Genomic DNA, 24,878 nt, shown 5'->3' with positions numbered 1-24,878 from the left:
CATGGTCGTGAGCCACTCCAGACAGTGATGGTTCCTCTTCGGGGCATGGTGTAGGTGCCCAGGGCGCAGTCAATGGTGTAAGTGCCCAGGGCTCTTGCTCTGTGAGGTTTTAGTCTCTGGGACTGCTGTTGAGATTCGAACTGTCCCCGAAGCGGCCAAGGATGTTGAGGACATGGACCTGCCTTTACACCCTAGGCAGCCACTGCGCTTTGATGGGATGTGGGTATCTCCAAATCCCCAGTGACGGGAGTGGTACCTGTCTCTAGAGCTGAGGCAGGCCTGGCAGGGCACAAACCCCATGTGCCAGTGCACTGGGAGACAGCCCTGAAGAGGGGGAACCTCCCTGAAAGCACAACTGTGCTGAAAGAAATGAAACCACTAAACAGAGAGCGCGGGAAATGTCCAAGTGAGCGTGGAAAGGCGGGAAGCCGTAGAACAGCAGGCACCAGGTCTCCGTCTCAAGCCACAGGGGTGAGACGGGACTGAGGGGCAAAGCATGGGGAGCTCTGCCGGGGGAGATATCGACCGTCTCCCCCGTCTTGGCGGAGTGAGCTAAGGACTGTGTGATACTGTGAATACAGAGCTGCTTGCCTGTGTGGGTGGTGGGGAGAACACGGTGACCTCAGCCATGAGGGTTTGCGCAGAAGAAGGTTCCCGAGTGGTTTGTTGCTCCTTTTTATGGTCCTCCCCCTCCTTTGGAGAAGCACCTCCAGCTGGGAGCATGGCACCAGCCAGAGGGCGTGGAGGGGAACCCCAGGCTATTTCGTCGCTAAGAGGCTGATTTTTCGCCCATGTCCCTTTCCTGCCAAAGAACAGTGAGTTAGCAGGTGCTGGCCGATTGACCTTGCTTACACCTGGCTGAGGGGTCAGTTTGCCCTTTGTCTCGGAGGAGCTGGCTTGGCCACTCCCCAGATGTGTCACATGTCTTAGTAACATCACACAGTGGAATCTTAAAAGTAAGGCTCCAAGTTTGTCACAGATTCTTACGTTCTTATTCCATAACTTTCTGGGACCTGTGGGACTTCTGCAGCGGCTGGCCCAGGGGCCGCCTGAGCAGCTCGGGCAGCCCCTGGGCCAGGCACGCTGGCTGCAGCTGGGGCCCCTGCGAGGGTAAGTTGCTCAGGGTTCAGCTTCAGCCCTGGGTGGCGGCGCTCGGGACCTCAGGCTTAAGCCCCATGAGGTGGAGCTTTGGCTTTCTGCCCTGGGCCCCAGCAAGTCTAATGTCAGCCCTGCTTGGCAGCCCCCTAAACCAGCTCACGGCCCCCCAGGGGGCCCCGGGCCCCTGCTCCAGAACCACTGCAGATCACTAAGGGCCTGGTAGCTTCCTCTGAGTCGTCCCTTTTTCTCCGTAAGTCCTGTCGATTTCAGCAGGACGAGTCCAGACATTGTGCTCAATGTGGGCGAGGGGCTCACGGGTGTCCCTATGGAGGGTGGGTTTAACCGCTGCTCTGTAGCCCTCACCTCACCTCTCCTGTGTGTGATATGCTCTCCAGCTCTGCCCCGATCCTGTCAACAGCAGTACTGGGGACAATCGGCCCCCGGATTTAAGGGCCCCACATACATCCTGAGGAACCCGAGTGTGACAATTTTGGTCCAGTTGTTTGGTGATTTTTTTTTCTTCTCCAATAGTTGCATTATTTAAATTAGGGATAGGCCTGGCCAAAGTTTTTCCATTGAAACTGGTTTCTGATGGAAACTGACGCTGTCAAGTATGACACGTTTTTTTGCAAACACCGTCGTTTACCATGCGGAAAAAATTGGTTTGGTTTGAAACCCTGATCACACAAAGGCCAAATTAATGTGATTGGGAACTGTGCTGCTGGGCCTCCTGGGAGCTGTAGTTTTCAGTTTCCTCGGGGGCTGGGCTCCCTCCTTACACTCCATCTCCATGACTTTTCTTGAATCTTCACTGGGCATTTCTGCCTCCTCCTCCAGCTCCACTGGCTGCTCCCCGGTCTCAGCTCTGTCCACCTGCCCCTTTCCTCTCCTTCACGCCGACTCCACAGCACTCACTGCGCTTTCCTGCTCCTCCCGCCAGCACACCTAATTCGTTCGACCCTCCACCCCTTCCCAACTGCCAAAGAAAGGGGGGAGTCCAGTCCCCGCCCAGCCCCCGCCCTGCCTGCCCACAGCAGAGGGACGAACATTATTAACTGAACTGCCAGCCCCTGGCCTGGCCCAGGACTGTGCTGGGCACTGCACTGAGACTGGCTGGTAAAACGAAGGTTCTGGAGGTGCCAGGCTGGTCTATGGGGGTGTGAGACGAAGAAGGAAGGTTCTCTTAAGAGCCCGGTTTGTGCCTCAGTTTCCCCTAAACGCTGCATTGTTACTCAATGGGGGCGAGAAAGGGACTCAGCTCTTGCACCAGGCTAGGAGACATGGGTCTGGGTGGCACCTAACTGGCTAGGCCTTAGTCCCTGTAGCAGTGGACTGTTTGAGAAGACAATGGCAAACTCAGTCACCAGGCCCGTGCCCCCAGCACCCAATGCCCAGTGGGGTCTAGATTTCCCTCGCTCTCTGCAGGGAGGCTGAGCAGCGCCCCCAGCTGGAGAACAAAGGACTGCAGAGGTGGGAGGAGAAGAGTTGGCTGCTGGAAGGAGGTGGGGCTCTCACACGGAGCCTGACCAAGGTCAGAGAGAGACACGGAGCTTGCAGAAAGGGGGTTGCTACAGCCTGGCTGGGCTCTGGGCGGACCCTGCTTTACCCGTCAGAGCTCTAGGACACCCTGAGGGCTTCTCCCGGGGCTGGGTCCCCGCTCCCTAACAAACCCGCTGCTTGAGTCCCTGCCAGTGCTTCCTGAGATGTGACCAAGTGGGACTGTTCTTAATGTTTCCTCTAAATACTGTGAGTGCCTCAGTTTCCCCTATGCATTTCTTAAAACATCAGCATGCATAAATGGCCGACACGCTCTCTCCTGGCCCTTCGCCCCCATGCAAGGGGATGGCTAAAGGAGAACAATGAGATCAGGTGACCTCCTGGCCCGGGAAAGAGACAAAGTCCAGAGGAAGAGGGGGTGGAGGGGATTTGAGTTTGGGAGCTAGCTGGGGACAATGAGTGAGGGCAGATGTGGGGGTCTGCCTGCTGGGCCCCAGAATGGACCCGGCCAAGGGGTCCTGTTCGCTGTACCTACAAGCTCTGTTTTAGACCCTTTCCTGTCATCGAATAAACCTCTGTTTTACTGGCTGGCTGAGAGTCACGTCTGACTGCAAAGTGGGGGTGCAGAACCCGGTGGCTTCCCCAGGATCCTGCCTGGGTGGACTCGCTGTGGGAGGCGCACGGAGGGGCAGAGGATGCTGAATGCTCCAAGGAGACACCCAGGAAGGTCGAAGCTCCGTAAGCTTCTTGCCCTGAAGACAATCTGCTCACAGAGAAGAGACTTCCCCAGAGTCCTGCCTGGCTTGGTGGGGAGCAGCTCCAGAGCATCGCCCGGGGACTCTGTGACAGGTGCACGGATCCCTGAACGGATGGGTCTCTGCAGGGCTCTGTCTGCGGGGTGAAGCGGGGTGCTGACAGCCCAGAGGTGGTAAAGTCGCATGACTGACCTTGGAGGAAGAGGGAGACGCCTGGGGGCTCTGGCACAGTGAAGGGGCCTCCCAGGGACTGTTCCAAAGCCAGGGGCAGAGCCCTGATCCTGCAGCTCCCTGACAGCAAGCACCAGCTGTTACTGCACCTGGCTGAAATACAGGGAATGATACGGAGCCTGCAGGGAGAAAGGAAGGAGCCAGCACCTTTCACGTGGGGAGGTTCTCACCGGCAAACAAAGCCCTTGGCTCTGTACAAGTAACAGCAGAGGGGCCCATGGGACGCAGGATACCCTGCGCTGCTGGAGGAAAATGCAAACGCAGGCAAGGCCTTCACCCCCAGGACACGTGGCTCCTTGCCCTCAGCTTCTCCTGGGAGGAGAGAGGAGCAGCCTCTCTGAGGCTCCCTCGCCCTCCTGGGGGCTCCGAGCAGTGGATCCCGTTCACCTCTTCACCCCCCCCCCCCCGGCTTGGAGACGCCCAGGCCATGAATGAGGGGTGGCACATCAGCCTCAGTAAGTGTCCTGGTCTCTGCTGCTGGCCCTTCCCCACTCGTTTAGTCCCAGGACGTTCACACCACTTCCCTTTTCTTGGGGCAGTGCCAGACAGGGAGCAGGGCAGGTTGCTGAGGGTGCACAGCAGGCATTGTCAGGTTCGTCCCTTTTCCAGGGGATCCTGCCCCGCCCGTGGGTGAATATCCTTATGTTGGTTAAAGGTTTCAGCGAGAAGGGAGCACACAGCGCCCTCAGGGAAACCAGTGCCTGCAGCCAGGAGGCAACAGCCTTGTGAGCCAGATCCAGAGCCGGAACGGGATGCCAACTCAAACCCGTGCACTGGTTAGGTCAGAAGGTGCAATACGTCCCAAGCCCAAGGAAATGACCCCACTGCAGCGAACCTGCGGGCTCAAGGAGATACCCGAGCTGGAAAGAGCCCTATTAGCCTCCCAGCTAGTCTGCTGCCAGAGGACTCCTCGCACGAGAACCCAGAGGCGGTGAGCTAAACCCCAGGAACAAGGATGCAACAGAAGAGCGAGGAAGGGACCCCAGAGTGCAAGGGAGGCACAAGGCTGGAGCTGCTCCCCCTGGCCCCCAGCTGCTGGGAGATACGGGGCCTCCTGTGTGACTGCAAGAATGAAGCCCAGCCCTTTACGCAGCAGCGGCACTGGGTTACGGCCGAGGCCCCTGGCCCTCGCTCATAGCTGCAGAATGCTCCCAGCAGGTGTGGCCCCCCAGGCAGGCCTGGATCCTGTCCCAACAGAGGCGGGGAACCCCAAGGCAATTATGCAAGGAGCTTTCCCAGAGGGGAGGCTTCCTGGCTCCTGGCATACAGTGGATGGCTCATATGCTAAAGGCTGCATGTTAGCAGCCTTTGTACATTTGTACCTCAGCTCACAGATCTCTGGCCTTCTCATTGTCCATGTCAATGTACAGTCTGTAAGCACATGGCCCTGCGGCAGTCAGTTCCACGGGTTACAATGCACTGGCTACAAATGTCCATTCAGCAGTTTTAAACATGCTGCCTTTCTGGTTCTTGTATGAGCACCTGGCATGCCTGTTTCATATCCTCGTCTTCTCCTCCTCCCAGTCTTTTCCATCTCCCTTCTCATGTGCTCAGGAAATGAGGGGCCAGGCAAGAATGTAATGTCTATTTTTTAGGGGAGGCAGTGTTGCCTAGTAGGCAGAGCACTGGTCCTCAGGAAATTGAGTTTAATGCTCAGCTCTGCCACTGGGCTGCTGGCTGACCTTGGGCAAGTCACTTCCCCTGTGTCTCAGGTTTCCCCATCTGTACAATGGGACTAAGCCACACTGACCTCCTTGCAATCTACGGATGAAAACTGCTATGGGAAGGGCTGGATACTATTCTCACCGAGGACTTTTCATTTGCAGCGATCACAGGGCTTTACAATGGAGGGTAGAATCCTGGTCCCCATTTTAAAGATGTGGAAACTGAGGCACAGAGACACAAAGATGTTACTTGGCTCAGAGGTCACCCAGCAGAGCCAGGACTAGAACCCAGGTCTCCCGACTGCCAGTTGTGACGTTGCAGTCTATATGGTTTTATAAAAAGATGCTAATGAGTGAATATAATGTAACTAGAACATGCTTCATGCAAAAGGTCTCGTGTAAGGGTATCATTACAAATTATTGTCTACTGCGTGGAATCATCCTATTTGTATAAATGTATCACTCTTGTATCTGAAACTAAAATATGAAACATAACTCTGAGGGCCTATTGTAATTATGCAAAGTGTGGGCCATTAATGGTGGTTTGGAATCTTGTGACCCCCATTAACCAGGACAATTGACTGCAGATGGCTCTGTTTTACTTGTAAGTCTTCCTGTAGACGTTGTGTGCTGGCAAGTGGGTAATGAAGCCTTGCAGTGATTGGGATCATGTCACACTGAACTGGAATCCATCTTTAACCTGGTGCTTTTCCATTGAGACAGAGGGGTGGGGTGTGAACCCAGAGAGGGACAAAGGATTCCCGCCTTATGCAATTGATAATAAAGGGGTGGAACAGAACAAAGAGGGGGGCTGCAATCCTGGGAAATCCGTAGCTGCCACCTGCGCTGGAACAAGGGCTGTACCAGGGGAAAGGATTGTGCCCAGACCTGTGTCCAGTCTGAGGAAAAAAAAAAAAAAACTTACTCTGAGGGTGAGATTCTCTATACTCAGTTTCATTAGACAGATTTGTGCATTTTATTTTATTTTGCTTGGTGACTTACTTTGTTCTGTCTGTTACTACTTGAAACCACTTAAATCCTACTTTCTGTATTTAATAAAATCACTTTTACTTATTATTTAACCCAGAGTGTGTATTAATAGCGGTGGGGGGGGGGGAGACAGCTATGCACATCTCTCTCTGTGTTAAAGAGGGCGAACAATTTATGAGTTTATCCTGTATAAACGGATTTATTTGGGTTTAGACCCATTGGGAGTTGGGCATTCTGAGTGTTAAAGACAGGAACACTTCTGTAAGCTGCTTTCAGGTAAACCTGCAGCTGTGGGGTACGTGGTTCAGACCCTGGGTCCTGTGTTTGGAGCAGACAGGCATGTCGGGCTCAGCAAGACAGGTGCTGAAGTCCCAAGCGGGCAGGGGCAGAAGGAGGTCTGGGCACATCAGGGGCAGCTCCAAGGGAGGGTTCTGTGATTCACCTGCTGTCACACCAGTGCATTCTCCTTTAGGCCACACTAACCTCCCTTCAGTGACCCGCAGCCCTGGCTACAGAGCCCCTTTTTCGCGTGTATTTTTTTCAGCTGGGGTGAGCAGAACAGCCCATAATATCCCATGTGACGCCACACAGAAAATGCGTCACAGCCCGAACAAGCCACTTCAGTTGAACCCCAAACTGAACAGGACGCTGCAGAGTGACTGCCACCGCTGGGCTGAAAGATTTATTTAAAAATAGAGACACACAATCACCATCTGAGACCATGAACCCTCCCTCCGTACAATCATTAAAAGCTCTGCTTGGCAGCAGCTGGCTGCCCGAGCCCTGTGCGAGCCAGATGGAGCAGTGAACCTGGCAGCTGCCCCCAGGACGCTCAGTCACCCGGGCTCGGGAACACTTCAGAGACGAGGGAAAGGTCACTTCACTTGGAAACAAACTGATTTCTCCGAGATTCATCCGAGATTCCGGTCAGCCTCCTCCACCCCCATCCTGCCGAGAACCCGTCAGCCCCCACATCCCCGCCACCCCGAACCACTCCGTCAGCCCCCCACTTCTGTGCTGCTGAGAACCCCTCCCATCAGCCCATCTCCTCCATCCCCCAGAAACCCTCCATCTGCCACCACTTCTCTCCTGCCGAGAACCCATCAGACTCCCTCCTCCTCCATCCCCCAGAACCCCTCCCATCTGCCCCCTCCACCTCCATCAGCCCCCCACCTCTCTCCTGCTGAGAACCCGTCAGCCCCCCCTCCATCCCCAGAACCCTCCCATCAGCCCCCTCCTGCTCCATCCCCCAGAATCCCTCCATCAGCCCCCACCTCTCTCCTGCTGAGAACCCGTCAGTCCCCCCTCCATCCCCAGAACCCCTCCCATCAGCCCCCTCCTCCTCCATCCCCCAGAATCCCTCCATCAGCCCCCACCTCTCTCCTGCTGAGAACCCGTCAGCCCCCCCTCCATCCCCAGAACCCCTCCCATCAGCCCCCTCCTGCTCCATCCCCCAGAATCCCTCCATCAGCCCCCACCTCTCTCCTGCTGAGAACCCGTCAGCCCCCCCTCATCCCCAGAACCCCTCCATCAGCCCCCACCTCTCTCCTGCTGAGAACCCATCAGCCCCCCCATCCCCAGAACCCCTCCCATCAGCCCCCCTCCTCCTCCATCCCCCAGAATCCCTCCATCAGCCCCCATCTCTCTCCTGCTGAGAACCCATCAGCCCCTGCCCTCCATCCCCAGAATCCCTCCATCAGCCCCCCATCTCCTCTAACCCCTCTATTCCTGCTCTTCCTCCTGGCTCTGTCCCTGTGTCCCCAGCCTGGAGAGCTGAGGTAGCTGGGGTTGAGCTGCCCAGGTGGGACCCCGCTCCAGCCCAGGAGAAGGGGATGTAAGCATGCCCCCACGCCTGCCTGCTGCAGCTCCTATTGCTTCGGAGGTAGTTGCAGGCCAAGGGTGCTCCTTGGAGCCGGGGCTGCATTTGGTCTGCCGGCCTGCGGCGGGTGTGGCGTGGGGTGGATCATGCTGACTGGAGGCACTGAAAGCACCAGGCACAAAGCCCTACGGGGCTGGGCGCCCCTGCAGGGCAGGGCCATAGCACCACATGGGCTCCGTCAGGAGCAAGGGTTAGTGTTAGTGTCTCAGAGCAGAGATCCGGGGCTGGGGCCAGCACATGGGGACCCACGTGGTGAACCCCCACAGACCCACATGCTGCCTGCCTGAAGGCCGGGCTCTGTTTTCCTCCTACTCAGGCACAACAGGAGCCCAGACTGGCACGTGGTGCCACATGCCAGAGCCAGCATGGACAGAGGCTGGGCTGTCCCGGCTTGTCCTGCTATGGCTTGGGCTGGGCCACGGCTGTCAGCTTAGCTGGAGGCGGCTGGGCCGTGGCCGGCTCCTGAGAGAGGGGAGCCAGTGCTGCCGGGTGACTGGCTGATTGACAAACTTCAGTCCTGTTATCGGCCAGGCTGTAAGAGTGCTGCTCCCAAGTCCCCAGGCATCCCATGCAGATCCAGCTTAGATCTTCCCCAGGGCCCGGCTGCAGCCATTGCTGACAAGGGGTAACAGCTACTTCTCATAGGGACAGACTCAGCCCCGGGGGATGGGGGGGCAGTGATGGCATCCATGGATCTGGACACAGACCAGGTCTGAGTCGGGCCCAACTATCGCTACTGCTTGAACCAGCTGGGGTTCAAATTAGACACTGGGGACCAACTAGGTGGCAACCCCATCCCAGCCAGAGGCACGTGAGACCGGGCACCGATCTGTAGCCACTGGCCCTGGCAGGGGAACCGGCCACATGCACCAGGCACCGACCTGCAGCCATTGGCCCTGGCAGGGGAACCGGCCACATGCACCAGGCACCGACATGCAGCCACTGGCCATGGCAGGGCAACCGGCCACATGCACCAGGCACTGATCAGCAGCCACTGGCCCTAGCAGGGGAACCGGCCACATGCACCAGGCACTGATCAGCAGCCACTGGCCCTGGCAGGGGAAACCGGCCACATGCACCAGGCACCGACCTGCAGCCACTGGCCGTGGCAGGGGCACCGGCCACATGCACCCGGCACCGACCTGCAGCCACTGGCCGTGGCAGGGGAACCGGCCACATGCACCAGGCACTGATCAGCAGCCACTGGCCCTGGCAGGGGAACCGGCCACACGCACCCGGCACCGACCTTCAGCCACTGGCCCCGGCAGGGGAACCGGCCACACACACGGGGCACCGACCCACAGCCCCTGGCCCTGGCAGGGGGAGGGGAACCGGCCACACGCACCGGGCAGCCACAGGCCCTGGCAGGGACAAGGGGACCAGCCACACACACGCAAAGCCAAATTTGCCTCCACATCTCACTGCAGTGGGATTCCCATGGGATGAAACTGGTCACGATTTGCATGAACTGCCCCAGTGCAGCCCAGGACTGCCCGGCTGTGGCAGCAGGGAGGATATTTCACTGACTCCTTTGTCAGCACTGGCTGAGAGGCAGCGCCTGAAAGCCCCCTCCCTGTTAGCAGAGCAGGACGGTGTTTTGTTATTGCTAGGGCAGACGGCCCCTCCATCCCGGCGGGGGCTGCCTGAGCGGGGACGGGGGAGGATCTCCATAATGGGGTGGTCATGCTCTGAGCAGCTGGCTGGGCTCCCAGGGAGGGATGAGCTCCCCAAGGAGTTCAGCGGGGAGCCAAAAGGACCCCGGGTTGCCTTTGGATTCGCTGCCTCGAAAGGGGTGAAATGACACAGGCCACCAAGCGGCTTCAGCCTCCTCTGCCCCGTTTAGAAGGGAAGGGAGGTGTTCCCAGGGGTCGCGGCTCTGCTCCCATCCCTGGCTTCCCAAGCAAACCCTACAGCAGCTCCCCGGGCCATGGGCTGCCCCCGCGGGCTCACAGTGCCCAGACGATGCCCAGCTGTGTGCCAGCATGGAGGGCAGAGAGGCAGCGAAGGGGACCGTGCTTGTTCCCAATTCTAGAGCAGCCCCCGGAGGGCACCGAGGGTCAGTCCAGCACCAGCCGCCTGCAGTCTGCACCAGCCATGCTGCTCAGATCAGTGAGAACTGGCAGCTGGTGCAGCCTGCCAGGAGCCAGGGTCCAAGTGCCCCTTCCCCCTGGGCGGGGATCAGAGCTGGTGGGGCAGCTCCGCGTACTACCCGCAGGGGCGGCCCGGGTAACTCTCCCCGCTGGCAAGGGCAGAGGTTGGGACGGAGCAGCAGGATCTCAGAGATGCCTCCTGCTTGTGCCGGGGCAAGCACCTCAGTCAGAGGTTTATTGCTGGCACTAACACAGTGATCTGCTCCAGGCACCAGGCTGGGCCAGCTCCCTGCTCTGGGGTGGGGCTGGGCCAGTTCCCAGGACCAGGCGAGGAGCTCAGCAGACCCTCTTCCACGCCGTCCGGCCGAGTCACCGGGGGCTCAGGGGCGGGCGCTGCCCTCTGCTTGGGGGAGCGTCTCCGCAGCCCATCCCCCAGCGGCTGTCTAGCACATGGCTTTAAGGGACCAGGGCTTCCCCGGACTGCGTGCTGGGGCTCCGCTGGCAGCTCCCGCAGCTGGAGGCCGGCTGCCCTGGGATGGCCCGTTCCAAGTGCAGTAAGACACTCGCGGATGAGGTGTTATTGTGGCACGCTGGCCCTCTTCCAGCAGTGAAAGGCACTCGTCGTCCACCCCCGGGTGCAGCACGCCCCCCACGGGCTCTTGGCTGCACAGGGCCAGCTTAGAACAGCAAGTGGGAGAGGGAGAAGGAGTGTGGGGGTGGGGAGGGCAGTGTGCCCAGCACCAAGCCCAGTGCCTGCCTAGCCTCGCCAGCAGGAGAACTGGCTCGGCTGCATTTCCATGCCTTGCCCAGCCTGACACAGGCGCTGTCTGGCGGGGGGCTGGCGAAGCACAGTGGGGTCAGAAAGCCCTAGCCCCCCCCACCAGATCGGAGCTGCTGTCGCCAGGGCACAGGGTGCGTCCTGGCTCGTGTCGCCGAGGAAGAACCGGTTCAGAGTCTGTGCAAGAACGAACCAGGGCCTACAGTCGGGACCCAAAGCAGTGCACTAAACACGCGGGCAGAGTCTGTGTCCCGTGGCCGTGGGGAGCCGGCGCTGCCATGGCTGTGGGAGCCTTGCTCCGGGCACTTCAGGCCTCCGCACTTTCTACTTGCCCAGTCGAGGGTTGGGCGGCTGCCCGGCCGGGTGCGCTGGAGGAGGGTCCTTGGGAACGCAGAGGACATGTGCTTCAAGGAGGATTTTGCACCGTTTATTTTGTATCTTCAGGAAGAGCTGCACCAAGCTGGGTCACGGCCAACTGAAGGGGTGCCCGTCGGTCGCTGATTCAGTCATGGGAAGCTACTCTGCAGCTGGAGGGGGAGGAATGCCAGCAAGGGCAGACAGAGGGTCAGAGGGCTCTAGGACTGGGGAGAGAACAAATACTGTCCCTGCCAGGCTCCAGGGACTCCTCCTCAGAAGAAATGCATGGTCTCCTCAGCCACTGTCCCTGCCCCACTCCCCATAGCACTCCCTGCTGGCAGAGGCAGGACCGGAGTAGCCAGGAGTTCCCCACAGCGAGCTCCTGCCCCGCTCCCCACAGCGCCCCCCGGTATCAGAGGCTGGAAGGGAGTAGCTGGGGAGCTCCCCCATAGCCAGCTCCTGCCCCGCTTCCCACAGCGTCCCCCGGTGTCAGAGGCTGGAAGGAGTAGCCAGGAGTCGCAATAGCCCAGCTCCCACAACACCCCAAGTGAAAGTCTGTTTTGTGGTGTAATTTCGCGGTGCCGTCTAGTGGGTTAAGCAAGGGATGCAGAGACTCCTGGGTGCTACTCTCAGCTCAGACTCTTTGGGTGGCCCTAGGCAAACCACAACCTCTCTGCCTCAGTCTCCTCCATGAGGACTGTGGGATAATGATCCCTGACCCCTGCCTGGGCTCTCACATCTCATTGGCTCCGTGCTTGTATCAGATTTCTCCAGGGTAATCCTCCCAGCTGGTCTGCTTCCTGTACACTTCCCTGCCCCCTGCATCCCCTGGTACTTACCGTCCTCATCCCAGCCCTCCGCCACGCCCGCTAGCTTATAATGCTTCTTGCGGAGTTCTCCCAGCTTCTGGCGCTCCTTCTGCAGCTGGTTTTCCAGCTCCAACACTCGCACCTAGTGGGGAAGGGGAACGCCTTCTCATGACCTAGGCCAGCAGCTGGGCCTCCTCTGTCCCACCGCACACACCCCCACCCCACGCCATCCTGGGCCCAGCCCACTCTGAGCCACCCTCAGCTCCCCAGCAGCATGTGTGTCTGTCTGCTAAACCCGCTCTCGTTAATGCTGAACAGGCCAGAAACAATGGTGCAGATGTTAGGCAGCCTGAGAGACGATTCCCCTACCTGCGAGTCCATTTCCTGGCGCTTGATCTGAGTTAGTGTCATGCTGGAGAAGTCCATACTGTCTGCCGGGGAAGAACAGACAAGTTGCACCCGTTAGGAGCTGCTCCCCAGCGCCCAGGACTCCCCCGGATGCTGGGCTGAGAATACCGAGCGGGCTCCCCAGCCGACAGATGAGCACACTGAGAGGAAGGATCGGCCCGATGGGAGACAGTGAAATGGGAGGGGCTCCGATCTGCACAGTGGCTGGAGACGTGACGAGCCCTTTAGGGAAGCTGGGCAGAGATTTTCCCATCCAGATGAGCCTGGCACTCACCTTTCTCCTCAATCTGAGACTTCCCTGACTTGGTGGAGGCCACCACCCCGGCAGTGGCCTGGTTGACTCCTCGTGATGCCTGCCGGAGCCTGGCCAGGTTAGCACTGTCCTTATCCGCTTTCACCTGCCGGATCAAAGAGAAGGGTCACACTCGCCTCACACAGAGGATGGGCCAGGAGAGGAAACAACCCATTTACTGGGCTGGCTTCAGGGGCCGTGCGATCACAGCACTGCATGCTCAGTGCTCCGGGGAGCTGTGCTCTGTGCCTACGGCCGCCAGGAGCCGAAAGCTGCATCAGTGGCTAGCACACAGGGCCAGACCGAGGCCTGCACTGCGCTGCCGGGGGGGGTGGAGGGGTGGAAGGCATAAAGAGCCTCCTCTTTGCACAGGTGCATGGGAGAATTGCTCACCAAGAGCAAGGATTGTGTGGGGATGGGACTTGTACGGCTAACTCCTCACCCAGGGGTGGGAGTCATACTGCTAGCCCCGCCTCCTTCACCCAGGGGGAGGAGCCATGCAGCTAGCCCTGGACCCTGCCCTGGGGGGGTGGGGGGCGGGAAGAGTCATGCCGCTAGCCCTGGACCCTGCCAGCGGGAGGAGTCGTGCTGCCAGCCCCGCCCCCTAATAATAATAATAATAGGAGATATACCAATCTCCTAGAACTGGAAGGGATCTTGAAAGGTCATCGAGTCCAGCCCCCTGCCTTCACTAGCAGGACCAATTTTTGCCCCAGATCCCTAAGTGGCCCCCTCAAGGATTGAACTCACAATCCTGGGTTTAGCAGGCCAATGATCAAATGACTGAACTATCCCTCCCCCCTGCCAGCCCTGCTCCCTGCCCCCTGCCCCAGGGGAAGGAGTTGAGCTGCTAGCCCACAGTGAGTAGCTGAATTTGGGGGGGGGGGGGTGTTGGTGCTCTCACTTGCTCCTGCATCTATGCTCTGAGCATGGGAGCTGACCAGGGGACAGTCCACAGGGGTATCAACTGGCCACTCCTCCCACCCCCACCAATGGAGCCGCCCTATTGCAAGCAGGCAAGCCAGCCAGCACCCCACACATGACCAGGCTGTATACAGAGGAGAGCGACTGGGCAAAGCTCCTACCTTAGAGGCAGCCACCAGCTGGGCAGTGCTAGCCGCGATCTCATGAGAACATACCATCAGCTCCTCGAATTTGCCTTTTCCTTGCACCACCAGGTCAGCGGCGTCACTGTGGAAGGCAGCAATGGAGTGGCTGGGACCCCAATGGGCAGCCTCCACCAAAAAACCCACACCCTCACCAGCCTGGGCAAGGGGATGTCACTGTGGCACTCAGCTCCCCAGAGCCGAGGCACCGGCAGGGCACAGGCTTGTCCCCAGCTCTCTGGCAGCGGTTCACTGGGCATCACATGGGAACTCTTGGGAAGGACTCAGCCGGGACTGGCACTGCACTTCCCAAAGACTTTACACGTTCACCACCCATCTCAGACCCCCGGTTGTCTCACTCACAGTCCCCACAATGTGAAGCCGCCGCTGCCCCAATGGGCACTTACACCATGACGGTGGCTCCCCAGCCCACGGCTTTGGACGCGGAGATCAGGCCCTCCGTCCAGCGGGAATTCCTGGCGTAGAACTCCTTGGGGGAAGCCGCGCCCTGTCGTTCAAAGGAGAAACACCCAAGGGTCACGCATGGGAGGCTGGGGAACAGCAGATGCAGCTCAATCACTCTGGCCCTGCCTTGTCCCTAGCCTGCGGGGATGGTGACCGGGCTGGGGAGAAGCACCATGGTCGAGGAGGAGGAAGAGTCAGGAGCTCCCAGAGCAGCTAGGGTGGAGGTTTGTGGAAGAAGCTGAGCAGTAACCCGGGCAGGGTTTAATGTCCCAGACACACGGACCCAGAAGTGAGGACTCCACAGACAGCAGCCCTTCCGTGGCAGCGGGGAGAGGTTTACAGCCTTTGGCTCTCTGACCTGGCCTACAGTTCTGCTCTCCATCTTCCCCTCAGCCCTCCTGGCCACCCAACCCCTGGATCTGCTTCACTCCTCTTCTAAACCCCTATTTGCTTCTCGGGGGAGGTCTCTGCCCCAGCTCAGAGCAGCATGTCGTCTGTCAGACCCTCAGGACCCAGTCCTGAGTGCCCCACCGCCACTCACAGTGGAGCTGGGGAACCTCGCCCCAAATCGAAGGATGCTGCCAGCCATGGAAAGACCATGGTGTCCAAGGCCAGCGGTTACCAGTGGCTGGCACTGGTGCCCCCAGCAGCTTTGGCTGCTACTGTAGGTCCCCATCACTCCCTTAGCGATAAGTGTCTGCTGGCTCTGTGGCCATTCCATTTAATTGCATTCAAACTCGCCACGGCTGGGGAAGCAGCTGCAGGGCAGGTCCGGACCCACACAGCTCAGGGCGGGGACAGGCTCTGACGGGCCCAGCAGAGGTCTTGGCCTCGCTCTTTGAGAACCGGATCCCTCCCAAACGTCTCTGGAGCCTGAAGCTGGCCATGTTGGAAAGTGCCTCTGGGCTTCCCAGCTGGTGCCCCCCACTTCCGGTAGCTGGCTCCATAGCTACAGGGTGTGTGAAGCTCACACTCCCAGATCCTGAGGAAACACCTCTCTCTGGCCCTCTGAATCAGTGGCCTCCAGCTACTATGGAGACCCTAATCTGTCCCAGCTGCAAGAGAAGGCTGGGAGCTGGTGTTAGCCACGGAGTGACTGACACAGGGCTGCCAGGAGCAGCTCTCCCAGGGGGTGCATGCTAGCGAGTGCCCTGCTTACCCTTCCGCTCTCCACAATCTCCCTCTGGAGGTCCTTAGAAGCCAGGACTAGCACCTGGATAGCCTGCATCAGGTCTGTGCAGGAGCCCAGAATCCTGCAAGAGAGCAAGGCAGCTTGCGAGAAGGCAGGGACCAAACAAGTTAAAAAATATTTAGCTAAGTTAGATATAATCAAGTCGGTAGAGCCTGATGAAATTTATCCTGGGGCACTGGAGGAAACAGCTGAAGCAATCGTCGAACCATCAGGATTATTTTCGAGAACTCCTGGAGGAGAGGCCCCCCGAGGACTGGAGAAGGGCAAATATAGCACCTGGCTTTAACAGGGGGAACAAAGAGGACCTGTGGGATTACAGACCAGTCAGCCTAATTTCAATACTTGGACAGATACTGGAACAAATTATTAAACAATCCATTTGTAAGTGCCTAGAGGATACTAAGGTTATAAGGAGTAGGCAGCATGGATAAATCATGCCAAACCAATCAAATGTGCTTTTCTGACAGGGTTACTGGCCTAATAGGGATGGGGTAAGCAGTAGATGTGATACATCTCGATTTGGGTCAGGCTTTTTACACAGTCCCACATGACATTCTCCTAAGCAAACTAGACCAGTGGTTCTCAACATACATACCCCTTGGGGTACACAGAGGAATTCTAGATACATCAAGTCATCTAGTTATTTGCTTAGTTTTACAACAGGCCACAGAAAAAGCACGAGTAAAGACAGTGCAAACTAGAATTTCATACAAAAGATGAAAGTAAACGATTTGTCAGCACTGGTGTGGCTGTGACACTTGTATTTTTGTCTGAATTTGTAAGCAACTAGTTTTTAAGTGAAGTAAACGTGGGGTACAGTAGTCTGGAAATGTTGAGAACCACTGACCTAGAGAAATGTGGTCTAGATGAAATTACTATAAGGCGGGTGCACAACTGGTTGAAAGACTGTACTCAAAGAGTAGTTATCAATGGTTTGCTGTCAAACCGGAGAGCATATCTAGTGGGGACCCGCAGTGGTCAGTCCTGGGTCTGGTACTATTCAGTATCTGCATTAATGACTTGGATAATGGAGAAGATAATGGGAAGCTTATAAAACCTGCAGATGAAACCAGGCTGGGAGGGGTTGTAAGTGCCTTGGACAACAGGATTAGAATTCAAAACAAAATGGAGAACTGATCTGAAATGAATAAGATGAAATTCAATAGGGGAAAGTGCAAAGTACTGCACTTGGGAAGGAAAAAATCAAATACACAACTACAAACTGGAGAATAACTGGCTAGGCTGCAGGATTGCTGGGAAGCACTCGCGGTTATAGTGGAGCACAAACTGAATATGAGGTAATGTGACAGAGCTGTGAAAAAGGTGAGTATCGTTTTGGGGTGGTGTATGTTAGACCGATGAGGTAATTCTCCCTCTGCTCAGCACTGGGATGGCATCGGCGGGAACACTGAGTCCAAGTCTGGGCCCTGCGCTTTAGGAAAGATGTGGACAAACTGGAGAGAGACCAGAGGACAGCAACAAAAACGCTCAAAGGTTTAGAAACCTGACGTGTGAGGAGAGGTTAGAAAACTGGGAGTGTTTAGTCTGGAGAAAAGGAGACTGAGGAGGGACCTGATACAGTCTTCCAATACATTAAGGGCTGCTATAGAGACCAGTGCTCAGTCATTCTCCATCCACTGAAGGAACAAAAAGAAGCAATGGGCTTAATCTGCAGCCAGGGAGACTTAGGTTCGATATTAGGAAAATCTTTCTAACTCTCAGGGTGGCTAAGCTCTGGCACAGGCTTCCCAGGGAGGCTGTGGAATCCCCGTCACTGGAGGGTGGACAAACCCCTGTCAGGGCTGGTCAGTGCAGGGGCTGCATCAGAGGACCTTCCAGTCCTACATCTCTAAAACTAGGTAAGAAACTAATTCCCATTCACTAATTCCCCTCATGGCTCCACAGACTCCTCTCCCCCAGCAGCTAGACTGGCAGGAAGACAGCGCCCATGGGGCTCCTCTGCTGAGCACAGCTCTCCCAAGCACCGCCCACTCGGAGGGTGAGCACCCAGCAACGTCACCCTCCCTACACGACAGGCTCCTCAGTGCCCTCTGGCCTCAGCCCGCTATGAGGGAGAAGGGCTCCGGCCTGCAGGCGCTCTGGGGAGCACGCTCATTCCCTTGGGGTGCAATTCCCCATTGGGTCGAGGGTGCCTAGGCCTTGTTCTGGTGCCCTGCATGGGGAGCTCCCCCACAGCTAGTGCTGGCAGCAAACACAGGACTCTCCCTCAAACAGCGCACGAGAGATCATGGTTACATGCCTGGCCGCGTGCCTCGCGGAGGTACCAGCGCTGCAACACAGGGTGGTGGGCCTGAGGGGTGGGGGGAGCACGCTTCCCCCGACAGTCTCCCCACTTTCCCTGGAACATAGCGAGGTCGTGGGAAACCCCAAGTGCTTTTGTCTTTATTGCAAGCACCGCTGGCCCTTCCCCCCACCATTCCTCCTGTTGTATGTAGCATTTCCCTTCGCTTTCGCTGCTTGACTGTGACGTTTTAATGCTTTTACTGTGGCTCAGCATGAATCAGCCCTTCCACCGTGATCACAGGCAGGAGCCCTCCCAGCCCCGCTGGGCACCAGGCCAGAGCCGCAATCCCTGCTTGCAAAGGCAGGCAGATAGTCCCCTCACAAGTCAGTGGCAGGCTCGGCATTAGAACTCCGCAGTTCCTGTGCTCACGGCACCAGCCCACGGAGCCGCTCTTACTGCAGACAGCAAGCAGGGGTAGATCTTGGCTTTGTACTAACCTCTCGTTGACCTCCAGCTTGACCCCGGTGTCCCCAGCCCGAGACTTGCTGAGCATATCCTGTTTAGAGCGACAGAGCCACGCTGTGAAACTCATGGTCAGAGTGTGTGCGGACACCCGGTTACACAGGACAAGGCAGATCCTCATCTATCACCAAGCCCACCCACAGCCCCCCATCACCCCACATGGGGACCATCTCCAGGCACTGTGACTGAGAGCCCACGGCAAGGGCCTGCAAGCCGCATTCCCTCGCCCCACTGCTCTCCTGCAGCTCGACCTGCAAGCGCTCTCCTGAAGTGATGGCACCGGGCTGTACACCTGCCCAGAGTTTGAGGGGGCAGGAGATGGGAGATGGGTCTGGAGCAGCCCTCCAATGGCTCCAATTCTGCCAGTGCATTAGCCTGTGGTGCCCGGGCCCACATGGGAACACACCAGATTCCAGCCTCTGACACCACCTGACTGCAACATCTGGCTGGTCAGCGACCTCCAGCTGGTGCAGCTCCTTGAGAAAGCAGGAGTCTGGGAGGGTCCTGGTGGTGCAGCTTTCGGGTGCTCAGTGTGGGCTGCTCACTGGCTGGAGCCTTCCCCATGGCGTCTGTGGGGCCTGGCTGTGTTGCTTTGGTGACCCTGGGGCTGCTGGTCTGAGTCACCGCAGAGCAGGGGTTGCTGGGAGTGAAGCTGCATAAGGAACAGCCCCTCCCGCCCCCCTGCCCAAGCCACTCACCTCTATCCTGGCAACTGCCGTCTCGACAGCTGCTGACGTAGCTGCCATCTCCTTGTCCACCAGGTCCCCCAGCTCCTCCTGCTCAATGTCCAGGCCTTTGGGCCGAAGCTCCTGGGAGGAGAACACGGGAGAGTGAACGGCTGAGCAGAAAGGGGCAGCGGAGGGCTGAAAGGCAGGTCACACACACTGACACAGACCCCAGCCTGCCAGGGCAGCCACCCCAAGTCAGAGAGGGAAGGGACAAAGAGCAGGGAAGACGCCTATCCCAGGAGTTCCCCTCTTGGACCGTATCTTCTGCCTCTCTCAGAGATCCTCACCCCCGCACAGAGGGATCCTCCCAACCCCTGCTTGCTGCCCACTGCCTACTCTGGAGCAGTCAGTCTCCTACGGCCCTGTCCCAGGCCACAGCCACGACAGGCCCCCCTGCCCAGAGAGGGGTGTGCCTCCAGCTTGTTCCAGCCCCCAGCCCTCTCACCTCTCCGAGGGCGCTGATTCGGCTCAGGCAGTTTCTGACGGCAGTGCAGTCGGCGCCCCCCAGGGAAGCCTCGTCTTTCAGGGCACCAAGGTAGTGCAGGGCCTCGCTCCCGCACTGTTTACACATCTCCGACAGCACTGAAAGCAGGCCAGGCAAGAGCTGGTGAGGAAGGCAGGAGAGCCCAGCGGGAACAGCCCCAGCCCCTTGCCCCAGCGGGGATACTTACGGTCAGCAGGCTCCATAGGGACCATGTGGGAGGTGGCACTGCCCTGCAAGATGGTGTCGCTGATGAGATGGGCAAACAGGGCCACACATGGCAACAGGCTGCTTACATCTGCGGTCAAAGGAGACAGAATGGGGAGACGGCCTCTGCCAAGTCACTGGCCACCTCAGCAGTTCAACCAGCCCCATCGCTGCCCTCTCAGTCTCTCAGGCAAACAAGACTCGCAGGTTTGAGAGTCAGATTCAAAGGGAGCTGAGCAGGTATATTCCTCACTCCCTCCGCGCACCAGAGCCAGGCGCAGACCCAGCCCTGAGCTCACTCGCCGCAGCTCAGAATTCCCCTTCCCAGGACAATGTCCGCAGCAGCCGTGTGTGCACACGCCAGCCAGTGTCAGGCCAGTACAGGCACGGAGGGCGTGTGCAGCCCCAGTGCACGTGGCCTCGCTGCGCCCTGGCTTTGGGAACTACAGCCCAGCCCCCTTGACTCAGTTTCCAGTCTGCACTGCAGCTGAGCTAGCTGCTGCTCTGCTGCGGCCAGGGGATCCTAGGGCTGCTGCTGCTTTGCTTCTTGGATACTTCGGGAAGGGGGAAGGGTCAAGTGCATTGTGTGACACGCTGAGAGCAGGGCTCCAAGGGGGGCGGCTGGCCCATGGGCTGTGGGGTCTGGGGCTTGGCACATCCGGAAGGAGGGAGGGTGGGATCTTCTGGAGGGATCCCTGTGGAAGCCCCCACCGTTCGCTCTGCCAGCGCTCCTCAGCCCTGGGCAGCCCTTGGCGACGGCGGGCAGAGAAAGGTGCACTGTGAGCCCGCAGTGAGGGGGCTCAGGGCCCCGGCAGCTCTCTCACCTGAGCGGTTGGAAAGGTATTTGCCATGCGCGCCCTGGAGCCGCTCTATGCTGTCGGAGGCAGCCAACGTTCTGCACAGGAGATAATCTGCACACACAAGAGAGAGCCAGACGGAGCTCAGCAGCCTGCACAGAGTCTGGGGCTACACACAGACTCATCCCCTGCGCATCTATGTGATGCCAACACTGCCTAAGAGGCTCCCGCTCCTGCCCCCATGTTACAAGAAGCCCCCAGACTGAGCAGTGGAGAGCGCTGCCCAGAGGGGCTGGGCTCTGCGATCCAGCCCCTGGTTTGCCAGTTACACAATGAAAGCCCCTTAAAACCAGAGGAGAGGGAGACAGCCTGGCACGGCCAGTCGGCTCCAGCTGGCTGCATGTTGCTCCTGCCACCCGCCGGAGCACAGCACAGCACTCGGCGTGGGCGCTCTGGAGCGATGCCCTGCAGGGAGTCTGCCCAGCTCTGGGAATACTGGACTGCAGTGCACTGGGGCCCTTTCCAAAGGCAAAACGTTTGCTCTCCAGAAGAGTTACTACGAGCCCTGAGGAGCTGTCGCCTCTGACAGGGCTCCCCAGTGCAGGGGGGGAGGACTCCATCACGGGAAGGGCGGTCACCCCAACCTTCCCTGCAGGCTGGGGCAGAATATGAACAAAGGGCTCCTGGGAGCCCCCAACCCACCCCTGCTCCTGGCCTCCCGATTTCAGCCCTCAGCCAAATCCCCCCACTACGGCTGGAGCACCCTCCTTTTACTCCTGAGGACATTCTGCACCAAAAAATTAAAAATTCTGCACACAGTATTTTAAAATTCTGCAAGTTTTATTTGTCAATAAATAAATGCAGCGGCTCCAGCAGGGCAGTGGGGAGCACAGGCCACTGGTTGCACGAAGGTGGGAGATCACCCTACAGACTCCCCACTCCTGGGACACAGACTCAGCGGTGAGGCTGCACCCAATCCTGACACAGCACAAGCCCTGGACCTGTCCCAAAAACACCTTGGGGTCCTGCCCTGCTGCACCAGGCCTACCAGGTGTGGGGCAGGCAGGCTCAACAAGGCAGGACCAAGTGTGGAGGGGCTCAGTGTGGGGGGTCCACGTGTGGGGTGAGAAAATTCTATGTCGGACAATCGGGGAGCAGGCGGCTCAGTGCCGGGGTCTAGGTGTGGGAGGATCTGGATACACAGAGGCTTGTGTGTGTGTGTGTGGGGGGGGGGGGGGTTCCAAGCGCAGGGGCAATGGGTCTCTGCAGGGGCGCCCAGGTGAAGGTGGTTGGGGCTCAGCACAGGGGTCTAGGTACGGGGGTCTCAGCAGGGGAATCTGGGTGCTGGGGGAGTGAGGCTTGGTGGGGTAGGGGTCTGGGTGCAGCTAGCTGGGGGTCAGTGGGGTGGGGGTCTGGATGTGGGGGCTCCCAGTGCTGCAGAGGGGTGGGGCTCATCAGGGTGAGGGTTTGAGTACAGGGAGCTCAGTGGGGGGTGGTCTGGGTGCAGGGGAGCTCCAGATGCAGGGGCTGAGGTTCAGTGGGGTGGGGTTTGGGTATGGAGGGCCAGGAGGGTTCTGAGTGTATGGGGTGAGGCTTGGCGGGGGTGCCTGGGTATGGGAGGTTCAGATGCATGGGGGGTGGACAGATGGAAGAGCAGCTCCCCATACAGTGGCCCCTCCCCCTGCAGCTGAAGAGCGAAGCAGGCAGCAAATGGGAAGATGCTGAGCTTCCTGGAGCTGGGAGAGGTTTCTGGGGGTGGGTCTGACACAGCCCCAGACACTCCTTGCAGGGGAAGAGGAAGTCTCGTCCTGTCCTGCTTCCAGCCCAGCTGGGACTAGGAGCTGATCCCAGCTCAGGGTAGGAGTCACTGGCTGGGGTGTCCCCAGCTCTGTGGCGATTTACCTCTTTGCTGGCTGCTTCGGGTGCCTGAAACAATGTACTCGTATAGCTAGGGAGTGGGGCATGACTGCTCTTGCAGCTTTCCTTTGCTTCCCTGTCAGAAAGTCATTTTTCTGCGGGGAAGCAGAGAAATCTGCAGGGGACATGAATTCTGCACACACGCAGAGGTGCAGAATTACCCCAGGAGCAGCCTTTGCACTCATCTGTGCTGAAGATTTTAGGGAGGGACAGCAAATAATTCCTTGGGAAACCCTTGAATGTAACTGACTCAGTTTACTGGACACATACGAGTCTGTATGTGCACACACACTCTACTGCAACTCCAGAGCTATGGAACACTTGGTGAGATACCCCTGAAATACCGGGCACTGGCCAAGCACCGCCTGGGTGAGGGTGAGTGGGGTTATGACCCTGGAAGTTGCAGTCAGTGGCACTAGCTCTGGGCCAGCTCAGCTGCCTGGGAGCGGTTCCGAGGCTTTATCCTCAGCAGCTCCTAGGGGAGGCAAGTGGCTAGCCAAACGCTGTGACTGAATTCCAGGCCGGTGCTCCCTGAGCGGCACCCAACCCCCATTTATAAGAGTTTTCACGCCGTGTGTGAGAGCAGCTAGAGGTCAGTGCAGCTGGATACACCCAGCACAGAGAGAAGAGCCAGCCCAACCCTGACGGCAGGGCAGCTAGGCCATACCTGCAGAGCTCGTGCAGCTGATGTGGGCGGGGTCATCGAGTCGGTTCAGAGAGTCCTGCACCATCTGCTCTGCCTCCTGCACCGTGCACTGCAGCAAGGCAAACTGCTCGTCCAGGAGCCGCTGCTGGAGGGCTTGCTCACGGCTCTCCTGAGGGACACACAAAGAGAAGAGAGAGGTCAGGGCCTTTCCAAGCCCCAGCCAGGCCACCCTGGCACCCAGAAGGCCTTGGGCAAGAACGGCAAGGCCACTGACATGCCAGAGCCATGTCATCAAAAGCCATCCCTGACTGCTCTGCCCCAGTTCCTTCCAGCAGGAGGAAAGGAGGCAGAGGGGGACCAAAACGCCACACTCATGGGGTGTTCCCCATATCTTTGCATTTAAGGAAGAACCGTTTGGGGGGCTACAAGTTCCTAGCATGCAATGCTCCATCTTGACCTGAGCAACCAAGCAAGGAGAAGTCCAACCGCACGGCATGCTGGGACATGCAGCCTCTGCAGATCACCGCTCCACGGCATTAGCTTTACTGCATTTCACACAAGAACTGCCCTTGGACTCCTGTCAATGCACTGGGTGAAGTCAGGGTGCTCTGGGTGCTCAGGGGATGTTGCTGTCCACCTCGGGCACCCCCAGACTGGCAGACAGGAGTACTGTACCTTCTCTCCCAGCCGGGTCTGCAGTGTCTCCAGCGATTTACTGCTGCTCTCCTTCTCGCTGTCCAGGGCGTCCTTCAGCTGCTGCAGCTCGGCCTGCAATGCTGTCACTTCCTGGCTGCGCTGGGTCACTGCCACCACCAGGGTGTCTCTCTCCTGCTCCAAGCCCACTGTCCTGGTGCTACGCTCTGCTTCTGACTGCAGGGCAAAGGGAACATAGAAAGGAACGAGGAGAGAAAAGAGGAGGGCTGGACCAAGCGCCCTCATTCTGGATCTCTCCTCCCTTACTATATTCCAAAATCAAACCATCTCAGAGCCTGATGTGCTGGGTCAGCGAGTTTCTGCCGCCTGCGATGCTGGCACTGCTCCCAGCGCAGCGTGACAGCCCATCCCGCTGGCAGGCTGAGCACAGCCAGACCTGCCAGTAGATACCCACTCACGCTGCTGCTCCACCAGCAGCTCACTTCGAGCCAGAGCGTGGGGCCGGACCGAGTCTCAGAGGAGGAGATCTCACTGCGGGACGCACGCGCTCACCTGCAAACTGGATTGCAGAGTGCTTTGTAGGGCCTGCAGCTCCTGCTTGCTGGCTGTGAGCTCTCTCTTCAAGGTTTCCAAGACCTCTGCCTGTTCCTGAGTCTGCAGACAGAGCAGAAGTAACCCTTGAAGGTACACATCACAGGGTGGCACTCCCTGCCCCTGGGCTGTTCGTTACCCACTGCAGACCTTAGCTGAGAGCTCAGGATCTGATCTCCTCACCAATCTGCAGCCTTCTCCCCATACTCCTCACTTGTACCGTCCCGCGGGCACAACGCCGTAAGCCTGTCTACTGCACGGACTCCCTCACGCTGGGCTCTAACCCACCCAGAACTCCCAGCTGATGCTCCCACGCTCCAGGCCTTCCCTGCTCCGCTCTGCACACTTGGACTCACCTTCCTCTGGGCCTGCTCGCTCACGCGCTGGAAGGAGTCCTCTAACTCTTTCTTCTCCCGCTCCACATCGCCTTGGGCCTGTCTCGCTACCGTTACCTGCTTGGTGACCTCTGCGTTCTGGGG

The 24,878-nt window shown here is 58.4% G+C and overlaps 1 protein-coding gene across 4 annotated transcripts in view; it reads right to left on the bottom strand.

Annotated features, from left to right (window-relative positions):
* Window positions 1-7,926: 7,926 nt before the first annotated feature.
* The window catches only part of HIP1 (huntingtin interacting protein 1), a 141,753-nt gene continuing 124,801 nt past the window's right edge, over window positions 7,927-24,878 (bottom strand). For 3 of the 4 annotated variants that reach the window (XM_030536606.1, XM_030536607.1, XM_030536609.1), the window contains exons 16-31: window positions 24,756-24,872; window positions 24,361-24,462; window positions 23,830-24,024; window positions 23,176-23,323; window positions 20,619-20,705; window positions 19,778-19,885; window positions 19,552-19,688; window positions 19,077-19,187; window positions 18,354-18,412; window positions 15,579-15,672; window positions 14,362-14,462; window positions 13,934-14,039; window positions 12,831-12,954; window positions 12,518-12,579; window positions 12,179-12,290; window positions 7,927-11,509 (exon numbers count right to left, since the gene is read on the bottom strand). In XM_030536606.1, the coding sequence (XP_030392466.1) occupies window positions 11,499-11,509; window positions 12,179-12,290; window positions 12,518-12,579; window positions 12,831-12,954; window positions 13,934-14,039; window positions 14,362-14,462; window positions 15,579-15,672; window positions 18,354-18,412; window positions 19,077-19,187; window positions 19,552-19,688; window positions 19,778-19,885; window positions 20,619-20,705; window positions 23,176-23,323; window positions 23,830-24,024; window positions 24,361-24,462; window positions 24,756-24,872 (1,674 nt within the window). In that variant the 3' untranslated portion in view covers window positions 7,927-11,498. The remainder of the gene's footprint in view (window positions 11,510-12,178; window positions 12,291-12,517; window positions 12,580-12,830; window positions 12,955-13,933; window positions 14,040-14,361; window positions 14,463-15,578; window positions 15,673-18,353; window positions 18,413-19,076; window positions 19,188-19,551; window positions 19,689-19,777; window positions 19,886-20,618; window positions 20,706-23,175; window positions 23,324-23,829; window positions 24,025-24,360; window positions 24,463-24,755; window positions 24,873-24,878) is intronic. The other variant, XM_030536608.1, reaches the window with a different exon arrangement.

This window comes from Gopherus evgoodei, chromosome 17, assembly GCF_007399415.2.
Source record: "Gopherus evgoodei ecotype Sinaloan lineage chromosome 17, rGopEvg1_v1.p, whole genome shotgun sequence".
NCBI lineage: Eukaryota > Metazoa > Chordata > Testudines > Testudinidae > Gopherus > Gopherus evgoodei.
This window is presented reverse-complemented; position numbering and strand designations above follow the sequence as displayed.